The sequence below is a fragment of the Vulpes lagopus genome, chromosome 7 (assembly GCF_018345385.1).
Source record: "Vulpes lagopus strain Blue_001 chromosome 7, ASM1834538v1, whole genome shotgun sequence".
Lineage (NCBI taxonomy): Eukaryota > Metazoa > Chordata > Mammalia > Carnivora > Canidae > Vulpes > Vulpes lagopus.
The window spans coordinates 55,426,720-55,450,034 of NC_054830.1; the positions used below are offsets into that span (position 1 = coordinate 55,426,720).

Consider the following 23,315-nt stretch of genomic DNA (forward strand, 5'->3'; position numbering starts at 1 on the left):
TGCAATCCTGACCATTGCTCCCTCTCTAGGTTATGAATGGGGCCCTCAGCGGGGTTGGATGGATGATTTGGGTGTTCCCTAACATGCGCACTGGGGTTGGTCTGCTCCCAATTCAGCCCAATTCTGTGAACACACAGGAAGAACAGCCCCCTCTCTAAGAGCACTCTGTTGGCTGAAGACCAGAAAGCCTTGGTTTATGTCCCAAGGGAGCAGGCTCAGAGGCCACCTCAACTTCTGTTAAACTCAAGCCATTAGCTTTGCTAATTTCATGCCCGAAATACACCTGCAAGGCCTGTTTTTAAAAAATCTAGGTCTCACCCTTAAAAAATTCAGTTTTAGGGTTAGAAGGGAAGGTCCTGGGAAATCGCATTCTGGTGCCCACTGAAGTATGAGAGTGAAGTATGAAGTTTTCCTGATGGTTTCTCAATTTTTGCCTCAAAACTGAGGCAGCCTCACTGCGACGTAAAGAGAAGGTTTCCTGTTATCCCCACGAGGATCCGGTGCACTACTTCTGGCTCCCTCTGTGCAGACGGGCACCTCACGCTCCCTGGGACGCACCGGAGGCCTCCGCCGCGCCGCGGGGACGAACCGGGGCCCCAGCCCATTCCTGCGGCCCGGCCGGGGAAGCGGGGCCAAGATGGAGGGAGCCGGCAGCCTCCAAAGCCAGCCGTAGCCTCCTCCTGGGGTACTTTAAGAAGATTCAGATTCCAGCGCGGGCGCGGGGCGCTGCGGGAACCTGCTGCCCCTCGGGGGCGGGGCCGGCCGCGCTGGGGGCGGGGGCGGGGGCGGGGGCGGGGCTGGCGCCGGATCGCCGGCCGGCGTCGTACTGAGAGCCTGCGGCAGGGCGGAGGTGGACGTGCGGCGGGCTAGGTAAGGGGACTGGAGGTGAGGTCAGGCGGGGCCGCGGAGGACGGGAGGGGAGGGGAGGGGAGGGGAGGGGAGGCGGGCGGCCGCGCCGCGGAGGACGGGAGGGGAGCCGGTGAGGAGCAGGTGGAGTTGGCGCCGGCAAGGCTGGACCCCTGGCGGCGGCGGCTGCAGTCCCAGAGGTTGGCGGGCGGGAGCCCCCCCGCCCCCGCCCCCGCCGTGCCCTGTCTCGGCGGCGGAGCCCGGAGGGGAGAGTCGGCAGGGAGGAGGGGGGAGTGGGGCGCGGACGCCGAGGCCGGAAAGGGTCCCGCGGAGCCGGGGCGTGCGGCTCCTGCCGTGACCGCAGACCGCCCTCCGGCGTCTCGGGCGCGCCGCCTCCCCGCCGTGCGTCCGGGCCTGGCGAGGCTGTGCCGGGCCGCGGAGGGGGCCCCGCGGGGGATCCGGGCGGTGACCGTCCCCGCTGTGCCCCGGTCTGCAGGCCGCGCCCGGCCGCGCGCGAGCATGTGCGGACGCACCTCCTGCCACCTGCCTAAGGACGTGCTGGCCCGAGCGTGTGCCTACCGGGACCGGCAGGGCCGGCAGCGGCTCCCCGAGTGGAAGGACCCCGACAAGTACTGCCCGTCGTACAACAAGAGCCCGCAGTCCAGCAGCCCAGTGCTCCTGTCACGACTGCACTTGGAGAAGGTAACCGCCGCCGCGTGCGCCCGCCCGCTTCCGGCTCGGCGGGGGATGGTGTGGCGAGCGCTCCCCTCGGCTCGCGGTTCTGATCTCCACCCCCCCACCCCCGCCCCCGGGGCAAAGGAGAAGCGTCATCAGTATTTGCTCGTCTTAGAAGATGGCGCCGTGTTCCTCAGGCTCAGTTGAGGGCTGGTCGTAATGCGTGCAAAGGGATTAGAACCCTCCTATTTGAATACGTTTTTTAAGACCACATCTTTGAGACCTTACTGATTATCAGTCTTTTGAGTATTAAAAAAAAAAAAAAAAAAAACGACTTCCATGCCCCTTACCGGCCCAGCTGACCCAGAATCTCTAGGCTAGAGCAGGATTAAGATGAGCTAATCTGAAACACCTCTGGTGATTTTTTTTTCTGCTTATGTTTTCAGTCGTTTTGTCTTTTACTGAAGCTAGGAACCGATGTGGAAGGTTTGGGTATCTGAGGTTTAATTGCACTCATTGTTTCTATAGTATTTACCTCTGTAGTGTTGGCATGCCCAATAATTCAAAATCCTGTTTTGGCTCTTTATCTCCTGAATGTGTGTGTGGGTGTATGTGTATGCAGGTGGGCACCAGTGCGGTAAATAAAATGCTTAATTCCAGAAATCAATGGTTTATCCATGCCTTAAGCATTTTATTTTACTTAAGATTTTATTTATTTTAAAGAGACAACAGGAACAGAGGGGCAGAGGGAGAGGGGTTAGGGAGATGGAGAGAGAGAGAGAGAAAAAAAAAATCCCGAGCAAACTCCACCCAGGGCACAGAATTGGTCCCCAGGTTCCATTCCAGAACCCTGAGATCAAGACCTCAACAGAAACCCAAGAGTCAGATCCTCAACTGGCTCCACTACCCAGGGGCCCCTCCATGTCTGAAGCATTTTAAGTGGCCTTTATAGGGATAAAAAATCATGATTGTTTCCATCCTGGATTTTTATTCTGTTTGATCCATAATGCTTAAATCACTTTATAAAGTCAGTTATACCCCTGCTACTTGTCAGAATTCTTGTGATAGTCAAGATTCATTTCTATATTATTTGGAATAAGCATACCAAATAACATTGATCTTTTTGGTTGAATGAAGCCATATATATGAAATAGTTTATTCTTGAGCTATTTTTATTGGGTGCAATCCTTCCCTATTGAAACTAAAAAAACTTTTTTTTTAATGAGACAAATCAAAATTAAATATCATGGGGAGGGGCACCTGGGTGGCCCAGTGGTTGAGCTTCTGCCCTCAGCTCATGTCGTGATCTTGGAATCAAGTCGGGGAGCCTGCTTCTCCCTCTGCTTATGTCTCTGCCTCTTTCTGTGTCTCTCAGGAATAAATAAATAAAGTATTTTTAAAATATAAAAAATAAATATCATGGGGAACCTTAACTGGGAAAGGAAAGAATAAAACATGTTTTAAAGGAAGGCCTAGGGGATCCCTGGGTGGCTCCTTGGTTTAGCACCTGCCTTTGGCCCAGGGCGTGATCCTGGAGTCCTAGGATCGAGTCCCACATCAGGCTTCCTGCATGGAGCCTGCTTCTCCCTCTGCCTATGTCACTGCCTCTCTCTCTCTGTGTCTCTCATGAATAAAAATCTTTTAAAAAAATAAAAATAAAGGAAAGCCTAATTTGAAGTGAAGACAGATTAAATGTATGTGCCTTTTTTGGCCTTGCTTCTCTCTATATCACGTCTGTAGAATTATAGAATGCACATTAGCTAGAAGAAAAAATTGTTTAACAGATATAAAGATAGAAATGTAGGGAGATTGTGACTTATCTTAGGTTACCCAGTAAGTGAGGGGACAGAGCTGGGACTGAGGTCCACACCACTTTCTCCACTCCAGTGGATGCTTCTAGAGCTAGAAATGGAGAAGGTAGAGCCCCTAGTAAACATAGCCCCCTCTCCTTTCCATCAGTGTTATGAATTTACTGATACAGTGTTTTTTGACTCCACATCTCTAATAAATTTTAAGATTGCTGGAGTTCCCTAATTTTGTTAAATATATGAGATTCCATTTGTCTGAAACCTATAAATTATAAAACAAAATTAGAATGATTTCAGGTCTTCGTTAATCCATATCATCAGTGGCCAGCACATGTGTATAGATTGCAACATTTGCGTTTAAAACCACTGGTTTGCAAATTACTTCCTCTTTCATTTATTTACCCCAGCTCTACACAAGTCTAAAAGGGTAGAGGAAAAGATGACTAATATTGAGCAATATTTTCAATATTGTGGCTTCTCAGCTACTTTCTATTTATTGTTCCCAGTAGGGGGAAGCCTCATGTTTGGGTTTGGCTTATAACTGTCCAGTGAACACTAACATTAAAGGTGAACAGTTAAGATACGATTTATCAACCTTGGCATTATTGACATTTTGGATGGGATGCTGTCCTGTGCATTGCAGAATGTTTAGCAGCATTCCTGGCCTTCACCCACCAGATGCCTCCTTTCTCCCCACTAGATCTTGATGGTGGGGGCGGGTTGTCAAAATTGCATGTTAAGGGGTGCATAGGTGGCTCAGTTGGTTAACCATCTGCCTTTGGCTCCAGTCATGATCCTGGGGTCCTGGGATCGAGCCCCACGCCAGGCTCTCTGCTCAGCGAGGAGCCTGCAACTGCCTCTTCTTCAGCTCGTGCGCTCTCTCTCTCTCTCAAATAAAAAAATCTTTAAAAAAAAAATAAAAGGGCATGTTGAGAACTTCAAATTTAGAGTATTCTTGTAAATTCCTGATGAGAGATCATTTAGATCACTATTGCATAATGTTATCTCATTTATCCTTTGGTAGGGGGCTCTTCTGCTTCACACGTTTGATTCTCAAAGGATTCACAAAAGCGGTTTTTTTTGGTTTGGGGGTTTGTTTTTTTGAGATTGATTTATTTCGTAGAGCATACCCAAGTGCCCACAAGTGCAGGGAAGGGCAGAGGGAGAAGCATCTGCCATCCTCTCAGGTCATGATCCCCAGGTCTGCTTCATGATGTTAAAGTCTCTACCCTAGGAGGAACACAGGCTTCATTAACGTAACATCAGATACATTATAGGCATGTTTTCAAAGTACATCTGTGCAACCTTATGCCCACTTTTACATGCAATGACAAAGCTCCACTTTCTGAATATTCATCCTAACCCTAAATAAAAGAAACCTGCTCACTACCACCCCATCTCCACTTACTTCCATATTATTTGCTGCAAATAGTTTCCTTTAAAAAAAAAAAAAAAGATTTATTCATGACAGACAGAGAGGCAGAGACACAAGCAGAGAGAGAACCAGGCTCCGTGCGGGGAGCCTGATAGGGGACTCAGTCTCGGATCTCCAGGATCACACCCCCGGCCGAAAGCAGCGTCAAATCTCTGAGCCACCCGGGCTGCCCTATTAAAGTGTTTTTTTTTTTTTTAAGATTTTTTTTTTAATTTTTATTTATTTATGATAGTCACAGAGAGAGAGAGAGAGGCAGAGACACAGGCAGAGGGAGAAGCAGGCTCCATGCACCGGGAGCCCGATGTGGGATTCGATCCCGGGTCTCCAGGATCGCGCCCTGGGCCAAAGGCAGGCGCCAAACCGCTGCGCCACCCAGGGATCCCTATTAAAGTGTTTTTAAGCAGAAATACATACGGAACAGGTTATATATTGATCAATTGATAAAAATATTGTCTCCATACACAAGTGGGAACCTAACCTTGTATTTCCCCTAAGAGTAGCAGTTCAGTATTCCCTAATAAAATGTTTGCAATGACTTTGTAGAACGTAACTGCCATGAATAATGAAAATGGAGTGTGTGTACGTGTGTGAGAGAAGAGGATTATCTGATACAGGCAAGATTTCATTCATTCATTGATGAGAGACACAGAGAGAGAGAGAGGCAGAGACATAGAGGGAGAAGCAGGCTCCCTATAGGGAGGGAGCCGGATGCAGAACCGATGGGGGGGCGGGGGCGGGAGGATCACAGACGCTCAACCACTGAGCCACCCAGGTGCCCGGACAGGATCTTACCAGGAGCACAGTGGAGGGATTAGCTTTGAACAAAAGGGAAGCCCTTTGGAGACAGTACCATTGCTGATGATTCTTTTCTTAGAATTGCATCCTCTTGGGACACCTAGGTGGCTCAGCAGTTAAGCACCTGCCTTAGGCCCAGGGCGTGATCCTGGAGTTGTGATCCTGGAGTCTCAGGATCGAATCCCACATCAGGCTTCCCGCATGGAGCCTGCTTCTCCCTCTGCCTTTGTCTCTGCCTCTCTCTCTTTGTGTGTCTCATGAATAAATAAAATCTTGAAAAAAAAAAAAAAAGATTGATTTATCAATCTGAGAGAGAGAATCTCAAGCAGACTCCCCACTGAGCACCAAGCCCTATGCTGGGCTCAATCTCACAACCCTGAGATCATGACCTGAGCCAAAATCAAAAGTTAGACACTTAACCAACTGAGCCACCCAGGCACCCTGCTGTACTTTCTAAGAAACTTTATCCTCATGGCTTTAACAATCACCTTCACATAGAAAAATTTTACTGTTTATTTTTAATTCTAACCTTAGAAAAATATTGAACTATAATTTGTGTATTTCATGTCATGCATTTAAATGATCCTGCAAGGTAGGTATTGTTCACTTTACTTTTATTATAAGTTGACTTTTACTTTTACTTTTCAATAAGGACATTTGAAGGTCCAGGGAGTTGAGACTAGTCCAATCTCATAAGTAGCAGAGACAGGATTTTTGAACAAGGATCTTCTTGCAAAGGCCTTATTCTTTGCTCTATACCAGCAGTTGGCAAACTGGTCCTCAGATCAAATCTAGCCTATTGCCTGTTTTTGTAAATAAAGTTTTATTAGAACACAGCTATGCTCCTTCCTTCTTTGCTTTCATCATACCAATGGTAGTAGAGTTGAGTTGCTTGAGTCATTGCAACAGAAACTATGGATTCACAAAGCCAAAAATATTTACTATCTGCCTTTCACAGAGAAAGTTTGCTGACCCATTCTTTGTACCATGCTGCCTCTTTCCTAAGTTTGTGTAAGATTTTATTTATTTATTCACAAGAGACAGAGAGAGAGGCAGTCTCCATGCAGAGCCCCCCAGGTGTCCCTCTCCTAAGTTTTAATTCCATATTTCTAAATGTTTCTTGGACATAATAAACACCTGTACTTGGATTTTATTCAACTGACTTTAAAGGACCTTTTGTTACATTTGTTCACCAGTGAAGGATGAGGAAAGGGCATTACAGATATGGTTTGTCTCTTCCCTGAAGTCTGAGTCTCAGCTGAGAAGGCCTGGCATTTGAGGCTAGAATCATCTAGAGCAGGAATCCGAAAACTAGGGCCCTCTGACTATTATGTAAATAAAATATTATGGAACACAACAACATCCATTCATTTATCTGTTGTCTATGGCTGCTTTGTCCCTGTAACAATAGTTATATTATAATTGATTGCAACAGGGCCTCCAAAATCTTCAATACTTAATATCTGGCCTTTACAGAAAAATTTGCTAACCTCTGATCTAGAAGCATTTTCACTCATTTATCTGGCAGTTGACATTGGTTCTCAATTGAGGCTGTTGACCAGAACATTTACATGTGGCCTCTCCATGCAGTGTTGCGCACTCTGCGGCAACACGATCAGGGTCCTGAGGGTAAGGGGATGAGGAAAATAAAAAAAAAAAGTAAAGAGATGGGGACAGGAGGGACACGGTGGATGATGTCCAAGCAGTGTCAACTTTATTCAAGGTTCTTACGGTATTATATAGCACAAGCAAAACAAAGATAAAGGAATACCTACATGCATGACAGACCCTACTGACACAGGAGGGTCCTAGTTAATAGATAAACATGCTATTCTAGGTACATACCCTTTCAAAAGGACAATAGATATGATTAACAGACCAGTAAGAATAGCACAGACCCCTATTTAACTTTACCACCAGGCTAGAACACATTATATCAATTGTATTATGTGGGCGATTATGTATAAGCGAGCTACGGAAACCATTGCTCAAGCCCTTTCTCAAGCATCAACCAACTATTTACCCTTTGGGCTCTTGAGCCTTATGAGTAAATGAGGGACGCAAGTCCGAGCTTGGTTTGGTTTAGTAATTCTAGCTAGTCCGTGGCCGTCCACAATGCAGCCTGGGCTTCCTTGTAGCATGACAGTCTTTAGGGTGGCTGGATTTCTTTGGCAGCTCAGAGCTTCAGAAGCAATGTCTCCATAAGCAAGGAAGAAGTTGACACACATTTTCTGACCTAGTCTTAGAAATCATAGTGTCACTTGTGCCACATTATGTTGGTTACAAGTGAATCACAGGCCCATCCAGGGATTCAAGGGGAGGGAACATTCACCTTCACCTGTCAATGAGAGGAGTATCAAAGATTTTGCAACCATCTCTTTAAACTGCTCCAGACTTCCAGTTATTATTTGAAATTCAACACCTGACCTTTCCCCAAATCATGCCCCTCTTCAGACTTTTCTCTTTAGCTCAGTCATCTAGGCTTGAAAATTTAAACAGTCTTGTTTTCTTTTACATTTACATTCACAATTTTATTTTTAGTCTATCTTTTGTTGTTTTTTATTCTACTATCATCATGAGACCCACCGTATCTTTATCCCTAAACCATTATGATAGCACCCAGAATGTGCTCTCTGCTCATGGTGTCTTCCGACCCATAGTGTACACATATAGAATAGTGGGTGGGGGATGGGGGGACGCCTGGGTGGCTTAGCAGTTGGGCATCTACCTTTGGCCCAGGGTGTGATCCCAGGATCTGGGATCAAGTCCCACATCAGGCTCCTTCCAGGGAGCCTGCTTCTCCCTCTGTCTCTCTATGTGTCTCGTGAATAAAAAAATTAAAAAAAAAGTGTGTGCATGCAGACAGATATTATAATCTGTAGGTTTCATCAGATTCTCAAGGGGCCAATTACCCCCAAAAAAAGTTAAACAAGGATGTGTCGGAGGCCCCTAAGTGTACCCTCACATTTGGAGATTCGTTAGGAAGGATTCAGTATACAAGGCATATTATGGCTAAGGTTTATTACAGTGAAAAAATACATAATAGAATCAGTAAGGGATAAACACAGTAGGAATCTGGAAAAAAAATCTATGCACAGGCTTCCTGATCTTCCCTCCTTTCTGTGAGAGGATACACCAGGCATGTTGCTTCTCCAGCAGTGAAAAAGTAGTAATGTGCAGTGTTTTTACCTGGGGCAACCCTTTAGAAACTGAAAGCCCAACATTGTTTGTTGTTTTTGCTTTGTTTCATTTTATTTTTAAAGATTTTATTTAGGAGCACCTGGGTGGTTCAGTTAGTTAAGCAACTGACTCTTGATTTCAGCTCAGGTCATGATCTTGGTCCTGGGATAGAGCCCTGCATTGGGCTCCATGCTCGGTGGGGAGTCTGCTTGAGGATTCCCTCTCCCTATGTCCTCCCCACACTTGCACACTTTCTATCCTTTCTTTCTGAAATCTTTTTTTAAAAAGATTTTTATTTTGGGATGCCTGGGTGGCTCAGCAGTTGAGCATCTGCCTTCAGCTTGGCCTGGATTTGAGTCCCACATCAGGCTTCCTGCATGGAGCCTGCTTTTCTCTCTGCCTGTGTGTCTCTGCCTGTCTCTGTGTCTCTCATGAATGAATAAATTTTTTTAATGTTTTTATTATTTTTTTGAATAGGCTCCACACTCAGTGTAATTCTGTACCTCTTGTGGGATCTAAGAACCACCCCACCCCATCCCTGTCCTTTCTGTCCCTTCTGAGGAGTTGATACTTCTCCATTCCATCTCTTACTGATCACTCTCCATTGAACTCCTTTGCTGCCACTCCCATGTTTTAATATTTTTATGTCTTTGTGGCTTCATATGTTATAGTGCAATCCTTTTGAGGTTAAGCACTCCTTCATTTGCCCCACAGCACTCTGTGTATCCCTAGATCATAGCATTTACCTTATTGTATTATCATTGTCTGTGATATGTAGTTCTTGAGAGCTGGGACCACATACTGCTAGGCCTAGTACTATGACTCTCATAAAAGGCACTAAGTAAACATTTACAGAGACTAAACTTCTTTGGGCACCTGGGTTGCTCAGTGGTTTGAGTGTCTGTCTACCTTTGGCTCAGGTCCTGGGATCGAGTCCCTCATGGAGTTCCTCACAGGGAGCCTGCTTCTCGCTCTGCTTGTCTCTGCTTCTCTCTGTATGTCTCTTTAAAAAAAAAAAAATTAACTTCTTTGAAGAGTTTTTTGTGTTTTTTAAGATTTTATTTATTTGAAAGAGAATGAGAATGAGCACGGGGGAGGGTCAGAGAGAGAGGGAGAAACAGATGCCCCACTGAGCAGAGAGCCTGATACAGGGCTCCATTCCAGGCCCCTGGGATCATGACTTGATCCAAAGGCAGATGCTTAACTGAGCCACCTAGGCACCCCAGAAACTAAACTTTGTGTCCCACCCCACCCAAGTAGTATGTCTTACATTCTAATAAATGCTGAAGAACTTAAGTTACTCACATTGTGATAAATCATTAAAATTGTTTTCAAATCGAATCTTTCCCTTTTAATAATCTTTTTTTTGTATTTTTATACTAATAGTAATATAATGCATGTGCTACATTTGTTTTTTTTTTTTTTAAGATTTATTTATTTATTCATGATAGACATAGAGAGAGAGAGGCAGAGACACAGGCAGAGGGAGAAGCAGGCTCCATGCAGGGAGCCCGACGTGAGACTCGATCCCAGGACTCCAGGATCGCACCCCGGGCCAAAGGCAGGCGCCAAACCGCTGAGCCACCCAGGGATCCCCATTACATTTTTTTTTTTTAAGATTTTATTTATTTGTTCATGAGAGACAGAGAGAGGTAGAGACCCAGGCAGAGGGAGAAACAGGCTTCTTTTGGGGAGCCCGATGTGGGACTTAATCCTGGAACTCTGGGATCACACCCTGAAGTGAAGGCAGACACTCAACCGCTGAACCATTGGTTTTCTAAATTTCATTATGATCTCCTCACTGGATCTTATCTTTTCCCATGGCAGGGTGCAGATTCATCTGAGCGTATCATTGCTCCCATGAGATGGGGATTGGTCCCATCATGGTTCAAAGAGAGTGATCCTTCCAAGCTGCCATTCAACATTACTAACTGTCGTAGTGATACCATGATGGAGAAACGTTCCTTTAAGGTAGGTCACAGGTCTATGGAAAATGCACATATTCTGTTCTTTCTTCCAACAGAGCTATTAATGCCTTATATACCCAAGAAATAAGATTCTCCTGGAAAGTGTGTTCCCAGTTGCTAATAATCTTGAGTGCTATTATATATATTACTGTGTAAGTCATCCCAAAACTTAATGGTTTGAAACAAAACTATTATTTCTTCTCATCCTCTGTAGGTTGAATGGGTCCAGCTAGACAGTTTCCTCTCCCGCCCCCGCCCCCCCCCCCCCAGGTAGACAGCTTTCATTTGGAGATTCTCGTGCACTTACATTTTTTTTAAGGTTTTATTTATCCATTTATGACAGAGAAGCAGAGAAGCAGCGAAGCAGCCTCCCTTGCAGGGAGCCCGATGCGGGATTCAGTCCCAGGACCCTGGGATCATGACCTGAGTCTAAGGCAGACACTCAACCACTGAGCCACCCAGGCACCCCTCATGCATTAAAATTAAATGCAGCTGAGGCTGTAGTACATTATTTAATCTTTTCAACAGCTGTGTGAATGGTGACTTTATGCATAGGAAAAGTGAAGGACAGAAATAACTGCCCTAAGGTCCTACATTGGTGGACCTGAGATTTCAACTCAAGCCCATGACATATTCTCTCACTAAAACTGTATTTTGCTCACATTTTCCCTCAGGTTCCTCTTGGAAAGGGAAGACGCTGTGTTGTTTTAGCAGATGGATTCTACGAGTGGCAGCGATGTCAGGTTACTAGTGAAAGACAGCCATATTTCATCTACTTCCCCCAAGCCAAAACAGAAAAGGTATTGTCAATAGCTAATCCAAAGAGGCACACTGTTTCTTTCTTCATAGAATTTCTTTTTAAATAACTGCTTTATTGAGGTATAATTCACCATAAAATTCACCTTTTTCAAGTATGCAAGTCAGTGATTTTTTTAGTATATTCAGAGTTGTGCAACCATCGCTGCTAATTTTACATTTTCATCACCCCAGAAAGAAACCCCATGTCCTTTAACTGTCAGTGTCCATACTCTATTCTCCCCAGCCCTGACAGCCACTAATCTTTTGGTCTCTGTAGATTTGCCTATATTGGACATTTAATATATTTAGACTTCTACAATGTATAATCTTTTGTATCTGGCTTCTTTTACTCAGTATAATGTTTTCAGCATTGATCCATGTCACTACTTCATTGCTCATTTATTGCTCGTCCATTATGTGGATAGGCCACGTTTTGTTTATTCATTCACCAGTTGATGGATACGTAGGTTGTTTCTACTTTTGACTCTTACAAATATTGCTACGTGGACATTCATGTACAAGTTTTCATATAAATATATGTTATAATTTCTCTTGGGTTTATGCCTAGAGGTAGATTTGCTAGGTCACATAGTGATTATATTTAGCATTTCCCTCATAGAACTCCCATTTTAAGACAAAAAAATTAGGCTGTTCACATAACATTTTAAGGAAAAGGTTTTTTAAAGATTTTATTTATTTAAGAGAGAATACAAGTGAGAGAGCACAAGCAGAGGGAGCAGCAGCAGGAGAAAAGGAGAAGCAGACTCCCCACTAAGCAGGGAGCCCAATGTGGGGCTCAATCCCAGGACCCCAAGATCATGACCCAAGCTGAAGGTGGCTGCTTGACCAACTCAGCCACCCAGGCACCCCCATTATAAGGAAATTAAAAACAAATCAGACATGCCAGTATCATGTTTTCATTTTAATCACATTTGTTGCTTTGGTGTTGCTAAAGCCTTTGCATTCTCACCAGTTTGCTTTGTTAAAATTGGGAATTATTGTGGGTGGGGGGATGGGGTAACTGGGCCATGGGCTTTAAGAAGGGCACATGATGTGATGAGCACTGGGTGTGGTTTTGTTTTGTTTTGTTTTTAAGATTTATTTATTTATTCAAGAAAGAGATACAGAGAAAGAGAGACAGAGACATAAGCAGAGGGAGAAGCAGGCTCCCTGCAGGGAATCCAATGCAGGACTCGATCCCGGACTCCAGCATCATGACCTGAGCGGAAGGCAGCTGCTTAGCTGCTGAGCCACCCAGGCATCCCGAGCACTGGGTGTTATATGCAACTGGTGAATTACTGAACTCTGCATCTGAAACTAATGATGTACTATATGTTGGCTAATTGAATTTAAATTTTCTAAAAATTGGGAATTATTGGTGGCCTCTGGCTGGCTTAGTCAAGGGAGCATGTGACTCTTGATCTCAGGGTTGTAAATTCAAGCCCTACTTTAAGTGCAGAGATTACTTAAAAATAAAATCCTTTAGGTGTGCTTGGTGGCTTAGTCACTTGCTTTCAGCTCAGTCTTGATCTGAGACTTGATCGCCAGGATGGAGCCTCCTTTAAAAAAATAATAATAAAATATTTAAGTAAATAAATAAATTAGCAGTAAGTCAGAATTCTGTGGCTTCTTTCTTGAGGGCACCACTCCATAGGATTCTAGTGCTTAGCTTTTCTGTCTTTAGGAATTATATATCTTTTCAGAGTCTTTCCCCCTGGCACTCTTCTTGAGAGACTGTTAGGCACTTGTGTGGATTAGGTAGGATGGCACTTTCTCAATTCTGTCCAGTTTTTCTTACCTATCAGAATGTATCTGAGGACAGCCCCAGTGGCTTAGTGGTTTAGCGCTGCCTTCAGCCCATTGAACATTGTCTCTGCCTCTCTCTCTCATGAATAAATAAAATCTTTCAAAAAAAGTCTGCAAAGAATAAACTGCTTCTTGAATAGTGTAAGAATTTTATAATAGTGCATTTCTGAATCCTATCTTTTAGTATATTGTCATACAGTTTACTTTTTCATATGCTATAAACTCACAATACATTGCTACTATTTTGCTTTAGACAATTATTTTATCGTGATAAAAAAAGTATTACATTTACCTTAATTTTTAGCCATTTCCATGGATCTTTACTTTTTTGGGTAGATCCAAGCTTCTATCTGGTATCATATTCCTTCAGCCTAAAGAACTCCTTTAATACTTCTTGTAGTTCAGGCCTATTGGTAATGAATTCTATTTTTGTTTGTCCAAGAAACTATCTAGTTCATTTTTTTAATCATCATAATTTTCTTTATGAGAAGTAACTTACATATTATAAAATTCACCCTTTTAAACTGTATAGTGGGGATGCCTGGGTAGCACAGCAGTGAGCACCTGCCTTTGACTCAGGGCATGATCCTGCGGTCCCGGGATCGAGTCCCACATCAGGCTCCCTGCATGGAGCCTGCTTCTCTTGTCTGTCTGTCTGTCTCTCTCTCTCTGTGTCTCATGAATTAATTAATTCATTAATTAATTTTAAAAACTATATAGTAGTGGGGACGCCTGGGTGGCTCAGTGATTGAGCATCTGCTTTTGGTTTTGGTATTTTGTGTGTGTGTGTGGTTGTTTTGTTTTTTAAATAATGACTAGAATTTTTCCAGTCCTTTTTTTTTTTTTAAGGTTTTATTTATTTATTCATGAGAGACACAGAGACAGAGAAGCAGAGACACAGGCAGAGGGAGAAGCAGGCTCCATGCTGGGAGCACGATGTGGGACTGGATCCTGGGTCTCCAGGATCACGCCCCGGGCCGCAGGTGGCGCTAAACCGCTGCGCCACTTGGGCTGCCCAGTCTTAAAATTTTTGATTGCCAGAGACTGAGATAATTACATCTGGAAATGGATACATTTATTCTTCTAATAGGCCATAAATGTGTGAGATTGAGTCGATCTTATCAGAAGCTAAACTGGTTTTGTTGTTACAATTACCTTTATTTGGGCAGCCCCGGTGGTGTAGCGGTTTAGCGCCTCCTGCAGCCCAGGGCGTGATCCTGGAGACCTGGAATCGAGTCCCACGTCAGGCTCTCTGTATGGTGCCTGCTTCTCCCTCTGCCTGTGTCTCTGCCTCTCTCTCTCTCTCTCTCCTCTCTCTCTCTCTCTCTGTCTCTATGAATAAATAAATAAAATCTTTAAAAAAAATTACCTTTGTTCACTACAGGGTTTAAATTTCTACATGCCATTTTGTGTTCAGGGTAAGAGTAATCTTCCAGAGGGTTTTTCTCAGTAGCTCTGCTTCCTTCAACTATAGTACCTCCCTTTAAGCCTGTGCTTTCAAGAGGATCTCTATGTTCTTGCCCCTTCCCCAGAATTAGGCTTCTGTTGCTGTTCATGTGGTACTTGCTGATCTAAAAGGTGGGAGAGTGTTCTTTCTTGTCTTCATACAGCCTCAGTCTCAACAGATCTGTGGCCCTCGGTGTCAGGCTCAGGCTTTCTCGGGAATCCTGCTGCTTCCCCAGGGGAGTAGGAGGGATCTTCTACCCTTCCCCAGACTCAGTGGGTCTTACCTGTATCTTACGGGCAACAGGCTTTATTACCTATACCCTGGCCCCTTAAGGCTTTTGCTCCTTAGAGGAGAAGTGATTGGGTGAGGCTTCATGCCTTTCCTTGGTGTAAGAGAGTGAGGCCTCCTTCCTCTAGGCATGGACCAGCAAGAAAGGCTTTCTCTGGTTTCCTGCTCTGCCCCTGTCTTTCTTGTGAGCAGCTGGAGAGGTTCATGGAGAAGAGTTCTGTAAACTGATGTAAACTCCCCTAATGTCTGCAGCTCCCAGGAGTTCTGGACTCTCAGGCTAGCCCATACACTGTTTTTAGCAATTTAGTGATAATTTTACCTGAATGAAGGCCTTGCTTTCCTCCTGTTGCCTCCAGTAAGCCAGTACTTATGTTTCATCTTCCCTTGGAAGCCCCTCTCTTTCCATAAAGTTTTTGCCAATTGGTTGCCCAGTGACCTGTTTTCTGATGAGTTTAAGGAGTTATGATTTTTAGGCACCCTAGGTGGCTCAGTTGGTTAAGTGTCCAACTCTTAGTAGCAGCTCAGATCTGGATCTTAGGTTCATAGATTTAAGCTCTGTGTTGGGCTCCATATGGGGCTTGAACATAAAAAATTAAAATAAAATAATAAAAAGAAAAAAGTTATGACTTTTATAGATTATCTAGCTTTTTTCTTATTGTTAGAGTAGAGGGGGTACTCTTTCCAGCTTTCTAAGTTCTAGGTCTTGAACTGAATCCTAAATGTTAGGTAGGAGCTGGCATGATGAGAAATGGCAGGACATTTTGGGCAGAAGAAGTTGCTCTGGCAAGATACAAGGGCATGAAATTGTACAAGGACTTTATTTACAAACAGCTGGGTTTGGCTCAAATTAAAATTGTTATTAAAAGGGCACCTGGGTGGTTCAATCAGTTAAGCATCTGCCTTCAGCTCAGGTCATGATTGGGATTTAGCCCTGTGTCGGGCTCAGTGGGAATCTGCTTCTCCCTCTCCTGCTGCAGCTCCCCCTGCTTGTGCTCACACTCTCTCTTCTCTCTGTCAAATAAATAAATATATTTTTTTAAAGACCAAAAAAATAGTAAAAGCTGGAATGATGGGCCAGATCATGGAATGCCTGAATGCCCATTGATGATGTTGGATTGTATTCTGAAAGCATTAAGGAGCCATAAATCCATAGCTTCAGTGGGTACTTGCCATCAAACCTCTTTCTTTTAGCAATAGTGGATCAAGAGGAGCTAACACATGGGCTAAAGTACTTCTAAAATGATTGCTATGTTAAGTCTGTGGTAGTACCCAGCCTGTGTGTAGGAAGGGGCTGCTGAGTATCTAATCTGCCCATGTATTTTGTTCCAGTCAGGTAGCATTGGTGCTGTGGACAGTTCTGAGTACTGGGAGAAAGTCTGGGACAACTGGAGGCTGCTGACAATGGCGGGGATCTTTGACTGCTGGGAGTCCCCAGAAGGAGACCTCCTGTATTCCTACACCATCATCACAGTAGATTCCTGCAAAAGCTTGAATGACATTCACCCTAGGCAAGTTACAGTTCTTTTTTTTTTTTTTTTAATTTTATTTTATTTATTTATGATAGGCACACAGTGAGAGAGAGAGAGAGGCAGAGACACAGCCAGAGGGAGAAGCAGGCGCCATGCACCGGGAGCCTGACGTGGGATTCAATCCCGAGTCTCCAGGATCGTGCCCTGGGCCAAAGGCAGGCGCCAAACCGCTGCGCCACCCAGGGATCCCGCAAGTTACAGTTCTAATACCTAGGTCCAAAAGCATTCAGAAGAGGATTTGTCCTCTGCTTTTAGATAGGTAGCTTTGGATTCAATGTTTCTATGTATGCAGAAATTTAGAGAGTAGCATTTGCTTTGTGGAGTTTGGCTATAATATGAAAAAAAAAAGTCCCCACACTATGCCAAACTGTACAGTGAAAACCCAAGAACATATGAGAAAAGTGTGGGTTAAGAGGACAATGCCTAAAAATTCATCAGGAACACATTCAAAAATAATAGGAATCTATTAACAGTTCCACAGTTATCTACATAGATATTACATTAAATATGGCACTTTACCTTAGAAAGCTGCAGAATTTGCTTGTGGAAAATGAGTGTCGGAGAAGTTGTAACTTATGAGCTATTGTGAAGTGGAGGAAAAATTAGGCAAAATGTACGATCTTTGCGGCCTTAAGTCCTGGGGCAAGTTTTTCTGCCTTTGAAATGTTCCTTCACGGGGTGCCTGGGTAGCTCATTTCAGTTAAGTGTCTGCCTTAGTCTCAGGTCATGATCTCAGAGTTAAAAAAAGAAATGTTCTTCAGGGCATGCATTTATAATAAATACATATTTAATCAAAATTGAACTTTTTAATCCAGTGTATATAGCCCCCTCCTGCAATTAACTTCTGTATTAACTGCTGAAAATTCTTTATTTTTTTGAATATTTTATTTATTTATTTATGATAGACATGGGGGAGGGCAGAGACACAGGCAGAGGGAGAAGTAGGCTCCATGCTGGGAGCCCAACGCGCAGGACTCTATCCCAAAACTCCAGGATCACGCCCCAGGCCAAAGGCAGGCGCTAAACCACTGAGCCACCCAGGGATCCCCCTGAAAATTCTTTAGCAGCATTTTCATCCATGCTAATGTCTTCTCCTGACACTGAAAGTTTTGGAATTTAATCACTGTTTGAAACCACCAAGCCATCCAGGCCTTTAAGTATAAATAAAACTTGTGAGAGCTTGCAGGGTTTTGGTTTTTTTTTTTTTTTTTTACTGTTTGGCATTCAATCCATATGCTGAAGAATCTCTTCATTTTTTTCTGTTCCTTTAGACCTGATTGATACTGACTTCATGATACTTCTTGAAGTTGTTGCAACCATAGACATTCCTTTTACTTTCACAGTGTTGTCACTGGTGGATTCCTTTATGTTTGCTGCTAAAGAGATAGCACACGTTCTCTTTTTTCAGGACGCTCTAATAGTTCAAGCTTCTCATCAGTAGTCAAAAAATTTTCTACTTACATGTACTCCTTTGCATGTTTTGAACTACAAAGCTTATTGGGCATATTTGAGATGTTGGATGAAGGGTTTTTTTTAATATAGGGAGAATATATTCAACAAATGCAAAATAAGAGCAAAACATAACTTTGGAAGATAACATACAGTGAGCTGCAGTAGCTGTCAATATTTGAGGTGTTTCTGTGTATTCCTACAAGGTTCCATTCAACTGGATGCAGCTGTCTGTTCACCTCATGTTTCCCACAGACAAAACTAAAGTAAACAAGAAATTTACATTATGCTGAAATTGCTCTCTAATATATCAATCACATTGGAACAGATCACATTTTAAAAACAAGCATTAGTAGAATTGACTGTCTGTCACTAACAGGTTTTGCCAGATCCAGGTACCCTCAGAAGTGATACTTGATGTTTTGCTGAAAAGAATGTAGTGCTGCACATGATAGGATTATCTATTTTAGTCTTGTCCTAAGCCTTCTTTGTGAAATTATACTTTCATATGATATAGTTGTTGTATTTCTCACTAATTTACGATAAATTCTAGGATGCCTGGGTGGCTCAGTGGTTGAGCGTCTGCCTTCAGCTCAGGTCGTGATCCCAGGGTCCTAGGATCGAGTCCCACATTGGGCTCCCTGGTGTCTCGCCTCTCTCTCTGTCTCTCATGAATAAATAAATAGGATCTTTTAAAAAAAATAATAAATTCCCATTGATTTTTTTAATGCAACATTATTTTTTTATTTTTTTTTATTTTTTTATGATAGTCACAGAGAGACAGAGAGAGAGAGAGGCAGAGACATAGGCAGAGGGAGAAGCAGGCTCCATGCACCGGGAGCCTGACGTGGGATTCGATCCCGGGTCTCCAGGATCGCGCCCTAGGCCAAAGGCAAGCGCCAAACCACTGCGCCACCCAGGGATCCCAATGCAACATTATTTTATACACTGTTAAGAAAAGTTAAGTGCTCCCATTTACTTCCAGTTAAACTATAATACAATGCAGAGATGCCATTCATCAGAAAATGCACCTGGATTTCACAGACTAAATTTTTTTTAAGATTTATTTATTTCAGAGAGGGAGCTAGCAAGCAGGGGGAGGGACAGAGGAAGAGAATCTCAAGCTGACTCCCCACTGAGTGCAGAGCCTGATGTGTGGGTCTCCATCTCACAACCCTGGGATCATGACCTGAGCCAAAATTGAGAGTCGACGTTTAACCAACAGCCACTCAGATCAGATGTCCCAATTCTAAAGTATTTTTGAAAGTAGACGTTTGATTTGTTGAAGTTATAATAATTATTAAAATAGATGTTTATGCATATATCTCCTAAAATCAAGTGTTCCACCAGTGAATGTGTAGGATGCTTTCCCTTGGTCTAGGACATAAAACTGGAAGCTAAACACGGTCTTTTCCTAACATTTCCCTGGGTAGATATCAGGAGTCGTCTTAGGCAGCATCCTTGCTTTCTGAGGCATAGTTTCTGGTAGTTCACAATTATGTGAATAGCTCTTTCTTACTGTAAATCTAGAGATTATTACTGATAGACAAATTTTCCCTTTAATTTTCCTTTAATTTTAGGCATCTGAGTCATCACAGAATGTTCACCAGTCGGTTAGCTAGTACACTGGAATGCACTGGATCCTGTCATAGCACTATTCACTGTCTTTGCCATAAACTTTGTAAGCTAGCTCCCAAGGGTTGAATGTTGTTCCCTATCAAGTTGTGGTCAGGGAGCACATGGCCTCAGATCAGCACATGAGGTGTAAAAAGAGGACAAGTTTATCCTTAGGATGATTTATGCTGACTCAAGTCTTCCTTCTGTCTCCCTACCCTCTCTCTACCTCCTAACCAATGTCTCTACCTCACTGGCTAGGATGCCTGCCATATTAGATGGAGAGGAAGAAGTCTCTAAATGGCTTAACTTTGGTGAGGTCTCAACTCAGGAAGCTCTGAAGTTAATCCACCCCACAGAGAACATCACCTTCCATCCAGTCTCTTCCGTGGTGAACAACTCCCGAAACAACACTCCTAAATGTCTTGCTCCTGTCAACCTATTGGTCAAAAAGGTAAGGGCCTGTGACTCTGATAGTCCTTTCTGAGCTTTCTGTCTTCTGCCAGGATAGCTTTTTCAGTTAGAAAATGGCCTTTCACAATTAGCTTTAATCTAAACCACCCAAGACTCACATTTCTTTATGTATGGTAAGGTGGAGCAGAGCACTATTCTCAAATCTGGCTATGACTCAGACTCCTCAGGAGAACTCTTTCAAGATATAAATGTTGGACCCGGGATCCCTGGGTGGCGCAGCGGTTTGGCGCCTGCCTTTGGCCCAGGGCGCGATCCTGGAGACCCGGGATCGAATCCCACGTCGGGCTCCCGGTGCATGGAGCCTGCTTCTCCCTCTGCCTGTGTCTCTGCCTCTCTCTCTATCTCTCTGTGACTATCATAAATAAATAAAAAAATTTAAAACTAAAAAAAAAAAAAAAAAAAAAAAATTTAAAAAAAAAATAAAAAAATAATAATAATAAATGTTGGACCCTATCTAGACCTATTGAGTCAGTATTCAGGGCTGGGCTTGGGCTTCTGTGTCATTAAGCGAATCTGATAAGCCAAATTTGAGGACTCCTATTCTGGAGGGTGATTTTAAGAAAGACAAAGGAGCCCTTGTCGGCAATTGTATCTTTGTCTGCAACTGTGGAATTTTTTTCTGTCTCTTTTCTGTACCTTTGTTTTCCCAGCTACAAGTTGGAGGAGTTCCAATCCTTATACTCCTTCAGGAGGATTTGAGAACATTCCTGCCATGAACTTTAACTTTTCAGAATTGGAAAGAATAGTTATATTCTGAAGGGAAGGTGAACAGGCCAGAGACCTCCAGTGGGAACAAAAGTTCCAGAGCAAAGGTTTGGGAATAGCAGTTGTTTCCAGGTGATACTGAGGGACTTAAGTAGGGCATGGCTCTGAGTGTTCCAAGAATAGACATCTTAGAATGCCTGAGAAGTGTTAAGGACAATGATTACAAAATAGCTACTACACCTCATTTTTCTGAAAGTTTTTAAGTTTTCAATACACAGTGTCATCTTTTTTCTTTTGTCTCAGTTCTCTGCAAACTCCTGCAATCCTGATCCCTCTATTCCCTAGAGGTCTCTAAAAATGTAATGATACACATTCATTTTGTACTAGATACTGCCCCATTTCTGCCATGGTCTTTACCTCTGAAGAATTCTCATTCTGGAGAAGTGTCATTTAAATGAGTATAAAACCTTCAGTTTAGGGTTGAGGTGCAAGTGTAAGAGCTGGAGGGGGAAGCAGTGCCAGTCGAGGAGAGGCTGCACAGTGGGGAAACAGGTCAGCCTGTTCCAGCCTTAGCTGAATCCTTTTTTATTTATTTATTTATTTATTTTTATTTATTTATGATAGTCACAGAGAGAGAGAGGCAGAGACACAGGCAGAGGGAGAAGCAGGCTCCATGCACCGGGAGCCCAACGTGGGATTCGATCCCGGGTCTCCAGGATCGCGCCCTGGGCCAAAGGCAGGAGCTAAACCGCTGCGCCACCCAGGGATCCCCTTAGCTGAATCCTTAATCATGGTGACTGCTTGAAGCCATACATCTCCAGTTTGATATCCCCACACTCAGCCTGGGCACACTGAATATACCCTCTTCCCTGAGAATGCTTCTTTCTCTGCACCTGTTTGGATTGCCCATCAGCTCTTTTCTGACTGGTCCCACACACTTCACCTGAGGCCTGCTGTAAGAGCTACTCCCTACTCCTTGCACCTCTTGGAGCATACTCAGTTGTTCTTCCCTTCTCCCCACTCCTGACCACTGAGCCCAGTCTGGCTCTCAGTAACCTCTTCCAAGGCTGGGTCAGTACCTAATGCCTCTTTAGTTTCTTCCCTTGCAGTTGGCCTTTTCCCAAAAGCTTAAGCTGGATGGTTTGAGCATTTTCCTCTTTCTTCTAGGATCTCAAGGCAAGTGGTAGTAGCCAGAAGATGATGAAATGGCTAGCCACAAAGTCACCCAAAAAGGAAGAGTCCAAACCACCCCAAAAGGCAGAGTCAGATGTGCCCCAGTGGTCCAGCCAGTTCCTACAAAAGAGCCCATTCCCCACCAAGAGAGGAAGTGCAGGACTCCTGGAGCGATGGCTGAAGCAGGAGAAGGAAGAGGAGCCTGTAGCCAAGCGGCCTCACAGCCAGTATCAGGGACTTTGAGAGACCAAGACTGTGATTCGCTGTACTCAATTTTGTTGCTTATTATGTGTGTGGATTGCTTTGGGATGAGATAGCAGTATTGCTTGACAGTTGTGGATTCATGAGTGGATAGCTTTCCTGGCTGCAACTAGGAACCCACAGTGGAGCAGATGGCAGCCTGGGCAGAGGAGGGACCGCCCACCATCAGTAATTCATAGGGGCCTTTATATCTGGTGTGTGGCTGGTGGAGCCTTCTCTCCAAGCTAGACCCCGTGTGGTTCTCAGCCTGACCTGTTACTGCTCACAGAAGGCTGTTTTCTGCTCAGCTTTTGGGTTCTGTCAGCCTTTTGGAATTAAGTTCTTAAAACATTGTATTTTTCTCTGAATAAATTATATTTGATACTGTCTACATTTCAGAAAATGCTGCTGGCAGGGGAAGTTCTGGATCTTACTGTTTTCTCCTGGCATCCGTCCCCAGGGATGGATTTTGTCACAAATATGGAGCCCTGGGGCTTTTTGTGGGCAAAACTGCTTTTTTGGAAGCCGCAAAAAGGCTCAGTGTGTGTGTGTGTGTGTGTGTGTGTGTGTGTGGTGAGGGTGTCTTCATTGAGGCACTGTTCACTCTTAATACTTGGAAGTTTTGTGAATCCTTTAACTGAAAACCAAGCTGAGTGGTTGCTAAACACAAAGCTGGGCAAAGAATGGGACACAGAGGTCAAGACCCTGTCCTGACCACAGGGACCATAGGGTCTGGCTGAGAGGCCCCAGTCACAGCCCACTAAGCTCCACCCAGATTCCCAGCCTCTGGGCAGAGCAGGACACAGGGTGACCTGGGCTGCCAAAGGCGCTGGCCAGAGCCCCTGTGATTTGCTTTTGCAGGCTCCTCCTTGGCACTGAACCCTTACTTGGAATGGTTATCTGTTGTCCTCTCCGCACCCTGCCCATTAGTTCTTTGAAAGTAGAGGCCGCTGCTTCACCGTTAACAGACGGACGTGTAACTACTTGTTAGGTGACTGCGAGCACTTCCTACGTGCCCTGCTCTGTACGGGCAGAATAGGAATAACCACACCCGTACCCAGAAGGGAAGGTTCCCGCAGGGCTCGG

The 23,315-nt window shown here is 44.2% G+C and overlaps 1 protein-coding gene across 4 annotated transcripts; it reads left to right on the forward strand.

Annotated features, from left to right (window-relative positions):
* Positions 1-771: 771 nt before the first annotated feature.
* HMCES (5-hydroxymethylcytosine binding, ES cell specific) lies at positions 772-22,618 on the forward strand. Of its 4 annotated transcripts, none has more exons than XM_041761039.1 (7): positions 772-870; positions 1,343-1,548; positions 10,567-10,710; positions 11,381-11,506; positions 16,375-16,553; positions 19,899-20,091; positions 21,984-22,618. In XM_041761039.1, exons 2-7 carry the CDS (start codon positions 1,366-1,368, stop codon positions 22,230-22,232), a joined length of 1,074 nt encoding a protein of 357 aa, XP_041616973.1. In that variant the 5' UTR covers positions 772-870; positions 1,343-1,365; the 3' UTR covers positions 22,233-22,618. The 4 variants fall into 4 exon arrangements, with proteins under 4 accessions (XP_041616973.1, XP_041616974.1, XP_041616972.1 ...); XM_041761040.1 differs by lacking the exon at positions 772-870 and adding an exon at positions 897-1,046; XM_041761041.1 differs by lacking the exon at positions 772-870 and adding an exon at positions 1,968-2,007 and having other exon boundaries at positions 1,424-1,548.
* The last annotated feature ends 697 nt before the right edge of the window (positions 22,619-23,315 follow it).

Coding starts and splice junctions, on each gene's coding strand:
- HMCES (XM_041761039.1), top strand. CDS start 1,366: ATGTGCGGACGCACCTCCTGCCACCTGCCTAAGGACGTGCTGGCCCGA. Junction 10,711..11,380: donor TGGAGAAACGTTCCTTTAAG/GTAGGTCACAGG, acceptor ATTTTCCCTCAG/GTTCCTCTTGGAAAGGGAAG. Junction 11,507..16,374: donor CCCAAGCCAAAACAGAAAAG/GTATTGTCAATA, acceptor ATTTTGTTCCAG/TCAGGTAGCATTGGTGCTGT.